At 36.6% G+C, this 13,021-nt stretch overlaps 1 protein-coding gene across 1 annotated transcript in view; it reads right to left on the minus strand.

Moving 5' to 3' along the window:
* MOXD1 (monooxygenase DBH like 1) overlaps nucleotides 1-13,021 on the minus strand; it is a 96,693-nt gene that overhangs the window by 46,372 nt on the left and 37,300 nt on the right. The window contains exons 3-5 of the mRNA XM_040965322.1: nucleotides 9,479-9,625; nucleotides 7,676-7,843; nucleotides 7,482-7,565 (exon numbers count right to left, since the gene is read on the minus strand). Coding sequence (XP_040821256.1) covers nucleotides 7,482-7,565; nucleotides 7,676-7,843; nucleotides 9,479-9,625 — 399 coding nt within the window. The remainder of the gene's footprint in view (nucleotides 1-7,481; nucleotides 7,566-7,675; nucleotides 7,844-9,478; nucleotides 9,626-13,021) is intronic.

Raw genomic sequence — 13,021 nt, forward strand, 5'->3', positions numbered from 1 at the left:
TAAAGGATCACTTAGAGCAATTTCTCAGTTACACATACTTATAATGACTAAACTGTGTTGTTAGCATGGATGCAATCTCCCAGGCACTGCATTGTAATGAATTCAACTTTCAGCTTACAAATGAGTAAGGCATGACAAGACTCTGGACACACCATCAGATTCTTAACCAATATTGAAAAGCAAACATTTCTACTTTTCTCCTCAACAAGTCTCTGCTATAGGGCATTTCACTATAGGTATTTTGCTACAAATTTAACTACACAATAAAAAGTATAATATTTTCTCTCACAAGTCTCTTTTTATGGACTAGTTTCATGAGGATGCATAAAATAGTCCATTAGCATTACTTTCACTCGCTGCAGGCTTTTAACTTAATGTAAATAGAAGGCTAATGGTTTCCTTCCAACGATCCTTATTGTAAAAAATGTGTCCAAATAAAGATTAACAGGCTCATTACCTTCTTTCCAGAAATTATTCCCAATTCCTTTCTCCCTAACATCATTTCCAAAATTTAACTTTCATCATTTATAGCCACATGTATAATCTTGAACCTAATAATATTAACAAATTTTAAATGACTTCCTTAGTTACAAATGAAACTTTCTATGTGTCATCCATTGTTAAGAGCATTTTTTAGTTCTTAAGAATAAAGACATCAGGCCTAAGTGAACTCATATTCCATCCAACAAAATCAGAATTAGTTCACAGGATCACTGAATACAAACTTTTGGAAAGTTCTGGAGTGGGTGGGTGAAAGGGTTTTTTCTGTTTACAGAAACTTTAGTCTATGGACCAACATCCTAGGACTCAAAAGTAGCCTGGAATACTATGATATTGTGCACCTCAAATTTTGTTAAACAGGTAGATCTCACATTAAGAATTAGTACAGAAACAACATCAAAAAGAAACATAAGACAATGAAAATATCTACTTTTTGTGATGATTCTATTACAAGTGTTTACATGTGTCTGTAATTATTGTGCAATTATGTGTTTTATGAAATGTTGCATTTATCACAAACTTATTTTACACCAAAATAAGCTTATCTTTTTATTACACTTTCCCTGAACTTGATGAAGTTCCCTCAGATACTGGAAAAAAATTGGACAGCTAGGGCTAATAAAACTGCATGAAGATCCACTTGCTTTGCTAAAATCTAAGTTTTAGTCCTGCTTCACACAAGTTACTTAGCTTGTTATGCCTTACTATGTTCATATGCAAAGTGGTGATAACTAAAATCATGACATAATGAAAATCCAATGAGGATAATGCATTTATACAGAAAAAAATAGGTTAGCATTTTCACTATATCCTCCCTGTATGTAATCAAAAGTCATTCTTATCTTACTGTTACATCTTAATCCTGTCATATCAATAACACCTAAAATTTCCATAAATATTTTGTAGTTGTTTAATAAAAAGGGACCAAATTATATACAAATTTTATAGCCAATAATTACCAATACATTCACTAGGGCATTTATATTTTGCCATTCAGCCTTTTAAAGTACTTCAAAATTATACTGTACTGGAGATAGAGTTGGTGACAAAAGAAAAACAAGTGTCTTTTACATATGTTGAAATTGATATCATTTAAAGTCATGGAATAGAAGCTTAAGTAAATGGCTTAAGAATGTGAAAGAATATTTCAGATGCTAGTCACCAGTTGGTTCTTATCCTTCCTTAGACAAGAACAGGAAGAAATAAGATTAAATTTCATTTGGTTTTGAGTAATGGAAGCAAGCTATGAAATCTAATTCCCAGGGAATATTTTCTTCAAAATGAAACAGAGTTATTGTCTACCAATATTTCAGAGTAACCTTGATGCTAAATATAATGTACCTAGATGAAGTTTTAGTCATCCATCTTTATAACCCCCACAAGGAGAGAAAACAAGAAATTATAAGCCTACTTTGCAATAGGTATTCTCACTTGTGTTCACTTAATTGCTACTGAAAAACTATTTTTCCTCCTTTGCAAGTTTTCTGAATAGCATTGAAATGATGAGACATAGCCAGAGCACACTATTGTGTGCCTAACTCAGGAGAGCACTGCTCACTCTGACCCTCTTACTATTCAATCTTATTTTAAAATAGCATTATGTTCATGGCTTCCTTCATAGGCATCTTTAACCCAAAGTAAATTGAGAATGCAGCTACACTGACCAAACTACCTAACATATATAAAACCTAAACACATTACAAAAGATTACTGCATTTGATAATGATAACTAACATTAAAGACAAGCACAATCAAAAACCTAAGATCTAAGAAGTTAGGATACACATTGGTAGTTTATGGAGCAAAGGTTTGAACAAAGTGGTCTGACCCTTTGTTCAGCCATCAACAGCCAATAGCAGATGTTTTGAAACACTACAAAGATTTGTGTTTGCCTAGTTTGATGTGATTTTCATTCTCTTTCTGTGTCTATAACTAGTAGTTGACAGAGAAACTTAATAACCATTAAGCATATTTGTATAAAGCTAAGTGCATGGGAATTTAAAGGTTAAACATCAAATGCTGTAATAGTGAGACCAGAAAGCAGAAACTTCATGGATCTCTTTTTTTAAAAAATCCTTGTTTCTGTTAACATATCAAATGGCCACAGGTATCTGTAGACATTCTGGATCCTTCCAGGTGCTTGCCCACATATTGGAATGCTCTAGAAAAGAGTAGCGTGACTCAAAATACATGTTTAGGAAGTCCATTTCTGATGGGCTAAAGAAGAGGTTACTTTCAGATTCAAGAAGGAATTTCACCCTGACACAACGTGAAGCAAGCACATCAGGAACTTGGACCAAAAGCTCTCAGCATGGACTACATTTTTTTCATCAAGTCCTAAAGTTGTAGAAGTAGAAAGAGCCAACTAAGATAATCTGTTCCAATTCATTTATGCTTTAAAGCATTTGAGGTCTAGACAAGGCTAAATACTTTATGGTCAGAAAGCTAATTATTGACAGAGCAGTAGATCACTTCCATGAAGATATGCTGTTAAAGAAAATTCAACTGCCTTGTAATCTCAAGTGACATTTAAGAGCACACAATAAGCCAATCTCCATTTTTTTGTGAAGTAGACATAACCTAAAATGATCTAGAATAATGGTTATAACACTGGCCAATCTAAGCCCATAATTTTTAAAATACACTATTCTGAATCAAATAATTACTATAAAGTCAGTCATGCTACCATCTTCTTTTTTGAATGGCAGAGTGTCAGAGAAAGACCTGGTATGATAGAGATAAAGGAGCTTTTATTCTACTGGTTTAGTTCCCAAACGACCTCAACAAGCAGGTCTGGCATACACTGAACTTCTCTTGTGTGTGCCCAACATTATAGTTTCAACCACAGTAAATGTCCAAGCATTTTATCTCTTCTTTTGCAGATAAATCATAAATACAACTTCAGAGGTATGTGGATGTAAGTACTAAAGTTACAGACATTTGTAAACTTTGTACCACAGATTTCTAAAGTTCAGAATTCTTTTGACTTTATAGTATACCATCTTCCACAAGCTTGATCAAGAATTATCCATTGTATCAACTCATGACAAAGTCATAAGTGGAAAAAAAAGTCATAAGTGGAATAATAATCCATTGTTATAAAGAATGTAAATATCCAAATAAAATATTTCAGATTACTTAACACAAGTGGAACATATTTTCACAGCTGTCACAGAGTGAAACTTATTTCAGCATACTACAGAGATCAACAGACCCAAAACTTCACTTCTAGCAAATGTGTTAAATTAGTAAAGGATGAAAGGAAAACATCATGGATTTAAAAAAAAAAAAGCATTCCATGGAGTTGGAATGGGCATAGGTGAAAACAAAATGCTGCCACTTAATCAGTAGTCAACAGAATCACCTGCCATTTCCCAAGTGCTACACAAAAAAATGTAGATAAGCACAAGATTTAAAAAAAAAAAAAGTGGACCTAAGATGTGAAGTTAAAGGAAAAATCCTGACAACAAACTAGAATGCTAGTTCCTTCAGGGGGAAAACTCCACAGCAATTATAAGGCACCTATTCGGGGCGGAGGTGGGGGTGAGAAGGGGATGTGCTGCCAGAGAAGAAAGAATTCTAATAGATTTTAAGCCACATAATTTGATGTAGAGAATGTTCATATTCCCACAGTTTACTAAAATTAATCCAGAAACATTACACATTTTTAGAATAGAAACTGTCATACTTGACATTCTAGAAACACGTTAATGAGAAAGCTCTGTTTGGTGGTGGTATGTTTGTGTCTAACAAAAAGCAATGTAAACGATAGAGAAATTGGGCAGAAAAGTCCATTTGAAACAGATTCCTGCAAAGGACCTACCATGCAAAATCCATTAGAGTGAATATCTCAAAGCTCTAAATATACAGCTTTAAGAAGGTTCACGGTTATTCAATGTCAATTATTCTTAACATGTTCTGATCCCAGGAGCCATTTCCCAAATTAAATCATTGAGATTTATGAATGCCACCCATTGAACAGAACAGCAATATTGAATGTCATGGAAAGAATGATATTTTGGCCAGTGACAATAGCAAAGCGAAAAATAAGCATGACTTTCCCCTTCCTGCATTTATTATTGATGAAGACAGTGACGACAGCACTTTGTTGACGTCAACTTTGTATTTTTCCAAAGCAGAAAACTTCCAAGATGGTCTTTCTAAATGAAATAAATGGAAATGTAGGATTTATTTAGAAATGTGATTGTCTAGAAGGGATTAGATAGTGGAAGATTTCCTAGCAACCCAGAAAGTTAACAAGATGAGTAACGTTACCAATTCTGTGCTACTAATAATCTGCATCATTGTATGTACTTTATTTAACAGATGTTATGTGCCGATCACTCATCTAAATACTTCAAAAATATTAAATGTAATTGACTGACTTATCAGTTACAACAACCAGTTTAGGTGGCTGTTACTATCCCACTTTCAGTTGAGGCACAGAGAGATCAATGATTTGCCTGAAGTAACACTTAGCAATGGCAAACCTCGCAGCACAATTCTTTATTCTTTCTGGGATTCCTTACTAAATACTTATTTTCAATGAAATTTATATGGAGATCAACACTGGAAACAAACCTGATAATAAAAGTTTAGTTACTAAGAGTTTTCTAAGTGTCCAATGCTGTGATATTTATTGGTAACAATAACAAATTCCCATTTAATCCTTGATCTAAACAGTTCTGTAAGGATGATACTGTTTTCATTTAATTGAGAACATTGGCTGTGGGAGGCTAACAAACCCCCTGTGGTTCCATGACTAACACAAGAGAAGAGCCTCAGACTTGCACCATGCATTCCAAGGCAGAACCCACTCACTGCACCATGAGGCTTATTGAATCCCTATTATAAAGCTGATCTTTAAGAAAAGAGAATCACTTTCTACTTAAAAAAGAAGAAGAAAACATTAGGTTAAAGTCACAGTAGTGGCAAAGCTCGAAGAAAGTCATGATGAATATGGTTAGATGGACTGGAAGTAGGCCTCAAGTTGTGACACAGAGATGAGGTGAGAGGAGTGTGGTTTTTAAAGCAAATTACAAAGAATTCTCCTTTCCATAATTTCCATATTTATGTTACAATACTCACATTTTTCAGGTTACAATTTTTGATACTGATTTAAAATCAAAACAATCTTTTTATGTGTATTATAATAAATCCTGTCTATGAGCAAAAAAATGTAAAAGGAATTGGGTAATTTCTTAGAGTAAGTTCTAGACTTTTGAGTTCTACTTGAATAATTTATTAAAATGTTATTATAACCAGGTAGAAGGTACAGATTCAGCTGCCCTTAAGAAATGGCCTTAAAACAATTTGTGCAACTTCAATGTTTTGAATTTATTTTCCCAGTAGAGGACTGCGCATGGTATTCTATTCGAGTTCCTTTACAAAGAAAATACTTAATAATACTAAACAACTTTTTAAATATTTATAATCTATCTTACTGCAGAATACTTAAGTAAAACTAGTTTTGAAGTATAGACTCCAGCCATGTGTCCCCCTGAAACAATAAAGTTGGTATGTTCACTCCTCTTTGATCTCTATGCCTCCCTTGAATTCCTCCTTGTTCAAGGTAAAGAATTTTTGTTCTTTGATAGACCGCCAAACATGACAAAAAAATGCCCCGAAGCCCCTCATTTCACTAAAATCCCAGTTGATGCAAATGCTTCAGAAGACAGCAACGTGTGGTCCAAAGGCGCTTAATTCTAAACCCATTTATCTGAGTATTAGTTCTAGCAAAGCCAACTAAGAATTCCTAGGCATAAGATTCAAATTTATATTTCCCCTCCACATGTACAAAACAGAAAATAATTTATTACACAGAGGTAAATAACTCACCTACAATCAGATAGTTATAAAGTCTCTGTTTACCAAAAAATATCCTGCAAACACTTAGGACTACCTATTAGCACAAATATTCTCAGACTTCACCACTTTTACCTCTCTATGTAGTTGTGACTCATTCAGTAAACCAAAGGCAGATCTGTGCAACTGGACAAATATTTTAGAAATTAACAAATTTATGTCAATTTATAGAATGTGCTCAGTGTTTCCAACTCTACTGAAATGTTTTGAGGTGGTGTTCAAAATGTGATGACTTTCCAAGGTCTTCCAGATGAGGAAACCAGGGAGTTGGCTTACCCAGAGTAACTTAGCTGAGAACACACAGATCATTACAGAGCGGGCCTGTGATCGCACCCACAGGTTTCCCTTTAGTCGAGTCTAAGAATTTGCTCCTCTCACATCTTCATGGCTTCAGGACACAGTCTGGGGGCTGGCAGCAGTGTGGCAAGGTCTGGTCTTCAGAGTGTTTACAAAATTCCTGCTCTGACTCATCCTTTCTTATGTCATGGCCACCATCTCACTAAGATCATATCTTCAGCCTCTTCTGCCAACAATTACCAGAGCCTTTGTAAAAATGGTTGTTTATTCAGTAACTGGGTAAGAAGGTTTTAGAGGGCCCACAATAGGTAGGTAAAGGAAATTGTATGCCAGAAACAAACCAGGCTCATTTATTAACAAAATCTGGGGTTTTTTTTCGGTGAAAGTTTGCTAATTTTTTATTTTCAAAGAATAGCATGATTTGTATGTCAATATCCACTGCTTTCAATGAAGCAGATATTTTCAGGTAATACTGATGGCAGAGAAAACCTTGCTGGGTAGAATTTACCAACATGTAAACATATTTTAATTTTTAGAATAGCAATTCTAATTTTAGAAATGTTACTTCAATAAACAGAGGTATTCAAACACATCCCCAAACTTTTACATTTGACATTTAAAATTAAGTAATCAGAATATTAGCTATAATTCAAACTCTTAAAATGGTGTGCAGATCAGCCAATTCAGTTCTGTGTTCTCTGAATAAGTTTTATAATTGACAATCATTTTAACTTTCATTTTCATAGTTTGTATTTTGAAGACAGCTATTTCTTCCTGTGTCCAGACAAGTAAATACAGTCTATGAGTGAATTGCATACCTTTATTACATGATGTTTTTCCTGGAACACAGGAATCTTAAACATTTGGCACCAATATGTCGTACCTTTGTTTGGGATGGGGACCTGTCTTAATAAAAAGGGGAAAAAAACACGCAGTTAAATGGTATCCAACATAATAAAGAAAAACACCCTTATACACCCATTTTACAATCAAACAATCTAAAACAACTTACGTCCTGATTCACCAGGTCAAAAAACAGTGATGTCGCAGTCAACACATTGTTTTTTTCAGGATTTAATAATCGTAGACTCTTGGTGCCCCGATTGGAGTCATGGTACCTGGGCCCTGCTCCTGCTACATCTTCATGATGGTAGGCCCAGATCACTCTTGCTGTGCTGTCCTGAGAATCAGACATGACATCATTACATCTCCTGAGAGTACCTACTTTTCTTTCCCCAGAGTTGGAGTTTAAAACACTCTGCTAAAGCAGGAGACAGAAATGAATAAAATGCCAACATTTTGAGTTCTCAACATGGTCTCTAACATTAATTGAGCAAATCTTTATTAATACATTAAAAATCTGAGTAAATGATTTGCTTTTTCAGAATAAATTAAAAATTAAGGAATTGTTCCAAAACAGAATCAAGGACAATTGATTTACTAGTTATGTTTTGATTAATAATAAAAAATAAATGATAATCATACCAAAATTCTAAATTAGTAACTGGTAATTGCCAAACAAATATCCTTGCTGTGTACTAAAGTCTTTATATGATTAAGATAAATTTTTACACTATGGAATATTTTAGGACAAATGAATAAATAGAATTAAAATTGCCTTTAGACTCTATTTCATCATAGATTTTCCCCCACATATTAGCTCAGTCATATGTATGCATTTACAGAAAATTCAAATAAAGATTCTGATTTGTTTGTGATATTACTGTCAATCCATATTCATTTATGCATTCTGGGAATCTCCAAGGGACTAAAGTGTATACCTGGAGCAAGTACTATTAGGTGAAAGTTTGTTTCCATGGAGCAACCAACAGAAATCACCCAGAGGGTGACAGGGTGGGACAGTTTGCTGGGATATAAAGAAATAGTTCGGTCCTCCCATAGAAAAATGAATTTTGCCAGATCTTTGTAAGAACTTGGAAAATAAACAATAAAATGACAGCTGCTTAAAGGTTCCCTTTCCTATATTCTGTCTTAATAAGTCAGATGACTATAATTATTATTTCAATTGAAGTATAATTGCGTGTTATATTATGTGAAGTGATCCATATCTTTGCATGGGCTCACTCCTTTTTATTCTTTATGCTGTATCTTAATTTAAATTACTTCAGGTTTGTTTTATGCTATTTCTAAAGCTTTAGGTTTACCAAAGATAAAAGATCATTTTATGGGTCTGTACCAAATAAAATTCCAAGCAATTAGTGAAATTTTATAAAGTATCACATGAATTATATATTCTTTAAGTATTTAATTTGCATATACATAGACATTAATTTTTGTATGAAGTCATAAAATAACAAATCTCATATAGTATGCCAATAGCAATTATAATTAGCCTACTATTTATCTTGATTTTCAAAATTCACAAAGGTGATTGAGTTGCAAATCATATAAATTATACCATGACATCATAATTCTCAGTTGTCTAAAACATTTCTTCACATGTTTACTTAATACCCATTTTCAAACCTTATAGAGAACTTAAAAATACATTCACAATTAAAATCACTCAGACTTTAAACAGCTCTTCAAAATGTGAAGTTCGCACAAAAATGCCTTTATCCAAATGTATTTTTTCACTTTTGAAGAGATTTCAAAACTATTCTCTCTCCTTATCTCTGCATATCTGCCTTTTCAATAAAAATAAATAAATATTTAAAGAAAAAATGTTTTCAAAACTATTCCACAAAGACTATGACATTGTTGTAAAAATATTTAAAAATATTGTTCTTTTTATTTTTCTAAGTGTTATAAAGAATATCACTTATTTTTGCATGTGTTTTTCTGGATTTCTTACCGTTATACTCTTGTCATTTGTGTCACATGTATGCAACTCTCTGCTAAATTCAATTATTGTGTGTGTACTATTTTCCATGGCATATTCTAATTGGTAATCCTGTTGAGTGTCTTTTTTCAACTCCTTATTTGCATTCGTAAAATAATCCTGTGAAAACAAATGGAAAAAAAAAATCAGGGAATTGGTATTGTAACGGAAGGTAAGGGACATGAGAGATGCCCACATCTTGGACCAAAAGGCGTGGTTACAGTCAGGCCTATGATTCTCACCAGCTTCCTGCTGATGTGTACCCCCAGAGGCATCAGGCTGTAAAATACTGGCTTTCCTGTGGCTCCCATGGGAGACTCAGGTGTTCTTCCTGGATGCAGGCTCTGCTTGGCCCAGCCCCAGCTATCGTAGGAATTTGAAGAAAGAACCAACAGAAGGATATTTCATATTCTCTCTCTCTCTCTCTCTCTCTCTCTCTCTCTCTCTCTCTCTCTCCCACCCTAGCCTCTGTTTCAAACAAATAAAATTAAATGGATAAACAATACAATTCATAGGAAGAAAGTGAGAGAGGAAACAAAGGAAGGAAGACTGGGGTGGGTGTTGTCATGATGCATTAATTTCTCATGCAAGAGAACCTGTACTCAGCTACTCTGAACCTCCAGGCCAACGGCTTGCACTCAAGAGGCAGTGGAAAATGGCCTAAGTACCTGGATTTTTGCCACCACAGCCAGCTCGAGTTCCTGGATATTGGCTTTGGCCAGGCTTAGTTATGGATGTTGCATGCGTTTTGGGAATGAACTAAAGGAGGAAAGCGCTCTCTATCTCTCTCTGTCAGCCTCTCTCTCTACCTGTCATTCTACCTTTCAACTAAACAAATAAATATCACAGAAAAAAAGTCAAAGAAAACCAGCACATCCTAAATACAGAGAAAACACATTAAGTGAATTTATAGAACTTCAAAAAGAACTATTCTGCACATCTGCATTCATGTCTGTTGCAATACTATTCAAATTGCTAAGAAATGGAAATAACCTAACCACCCACCAACTGAAGAATGCACAAACACATCATGGAATACCCTTTCTTCAGCCATAAAAATTATGAAATCTTAGTTTTTTCAGCAACTTGGATGGAAGTAGAGATCCTTGTGCTCAATTAAATAATCCAGGCACAGAATGATAAGTACCTTCAGTATCTCACTCATGTGTAAAGTATGAAGCTGTTAACCTTAGAGCTGTTGTGAGTACAATGATGCTTACCAGAGACTGGAGAGAGTAAAAGGGAAGCAGCAAAGGATGGGAAAAAGTTACCCAGTATTAAGTTATACTTATGGAGGAGAAATAATTTCTGGTATTTTATTTATGATAGGGTAGCCTGCCGATAAATTATACCAGGTTGTACAGTTTTATGTTTTAAAATAATCTATAGAAGAGTATTTTTAATGTTTTCATCACAGAACAATGATAAATGAAAATACAAATATGTTCACTATGATATCAGCCTTACACAAAGTATACATATCAAATTATCATCTGGTGCCACACAAATATTTACAATTTTATGCATCAGTAAAAAATAAAAGAAAACAAAAGTTTTTGGATTTGCTTATTAAAAATCTGTACCTAGAGACATTTTCTAATGCAAGAATTGTCAAGGAACTAGAGATTTCAATTAGGGAAATGGTTCCCTAGGAAACTGGTTCGTTTTAAAAATTGTGATCCTTCTATTTTTTTTTTTTAAAGACAGCACAGCATGATGGAAAGTGAGAAACACCAAGCCAGGCTGGGACACACCATCCCAGCCTCCAGGCACACTGTGCCACCGTGCAATGGGGCAGGCTGCAGTTTGCCTGGGATAGGAGAGTCTGGTTTGTAGTGGAGTGGGGAAATCTGAGAGCATACTTCACAGGTAAGGACTGACTTCTTGGAGTTTTCATATACCACGCAACTGTACTCAAAGGTAGGCGAGGAAGCTGACATGAAATGGTTTGGGGGAAGGGGGAACTGGATGGCATGTCTGGATCACACCAAATTACCCACACACTACATAGGAGATCTGGGCTAGACTAAGTAGCATTGGCCACCATCTGCTGGCACACAGAAAGCTAGAGCTGGATGCATGCTTGGCTAGGCTAGACTGCACTACATGCCCTTAAGTACTGGGGCAAGGAATGAACCAAATCAGGCCAGGCCACAGCACCCACCAGAATGTGAGAGAGAACTGGAACTGGGAGGTAATTTTTGTAGAGCACTTGTGGGCTCACCTCTGAGGAATAGCAGTACAAGTTTGCATGAGAGCTAGGGATGGAAAGAGTTGGAAGATTGGCTGGAATATGGAAGTCTCTGAAACTTGTGGGAGCTGGGGCTAGAAAGAGGGTGGACTGGGCAGGGCTGTAGCACCCATTGGCATAAGCAAAGGCTGGGACTGAGAGCAGAAAATTTCACAGCACCTGCTGGCACTAGTGAAATCCAGGACTGGGAGTAGGCCTGGTAGTGGAACTTCAGGAACTCTGTGGTAGGCCACTGGTTCTCCCACTGGGGAGCTTGTGAGCCAGGGTTGTCAGCAGGCCAGCCAGGCAAAGCTATAGCACTCACTGGCACATGTAAGGGGTAGCCTGTGGGCAGGCAAGGCATGAGGACAAGGTGATGAGGGCCAGACCACAGTACCCACTGGCCCATGTAGGGGCCAACATAGAGCATAAATTATACTGGACTAGACTAGGCTGCAACATCCACTAGCAAGAGCCGAGACTGGGGGCAGGACAAGCCAGATTGAAACCAGCAACCCCCAACATGCCCAAGACCCAAGGCAGGGAGCAGATACCATAGGGGAATCTCAAGGGACTTCTATTCAAGCTGCTGCTTCAACTGGAGAGAGTGAGAGCTGGGACTGGGGATACCAGTCTGGGCAGGTCTGTGGCACCTGTTGGCCAGCATGTGGGTTAGGTCTGAGGGGATTATGTTTCCACACCCACTGTCACATGCAAGAGGCAGAATGGGTATAGGCTGGCCAGTCTAGACTCAGAATGTTCTGGGAAGCACAAAAACTTGGGCTGGGCACAGGCCTGGTAGAAGAACCATGGGTACCCTCTTGTTAGGCTGCAACTTCCACTAGTGAGTACGAGAACCAGTGCTGGTGCCAGGCTGGGTTGAACAAGGTGCAGCACCAGTTCACATACATTTAGGCCAGGTATGGGAGTGGGACAGGCTGAGCTAAACTATAACGCCAATCTGGCATAAGAGCCAAGAGCCAGATGGGATGTGAGACAGGCTTGATAGCCTACGCTGCAGCATATGCTGGCAAGAACAAAAACTGGGACTGGCAGTGGGCCTGTTGGGGGTTTTGACGGCTTGCTCTTACTTAGCCCATGTCACACACTGGTGTGCATGAGGACTGGGAAGGTAACAGGCTGTACTGAGTTATACTGCACTCCCCGTAGTTCTACTTGAGATGGGGCGGGAGTGGAATTAACCAGGCAGCTGCATCCAAAGGTATGCTGATATTTCCCCCACCACAGGGAGAATCACAAGCTATGTGATCTGATCTTGAAGAGCA

The sequence above is a fragment of the Ochotona curzoniae genome, unplaced genomic scaffold (genome assembly GCF_017591425.1).
Source record: "Ochotona curzoniae isolate NIBS_2020 unplaced genomic scaffold, NIBS_Ocur_1.0 scaffold_3890, whole genome shotgun sequence".
Taxonomy (NCBI): Eukaryota; Metazoa; Chordata; class Mammalia; order Lagomorpha; family Ochotonidae; genus Ochotona; species Ochotona curzoniae.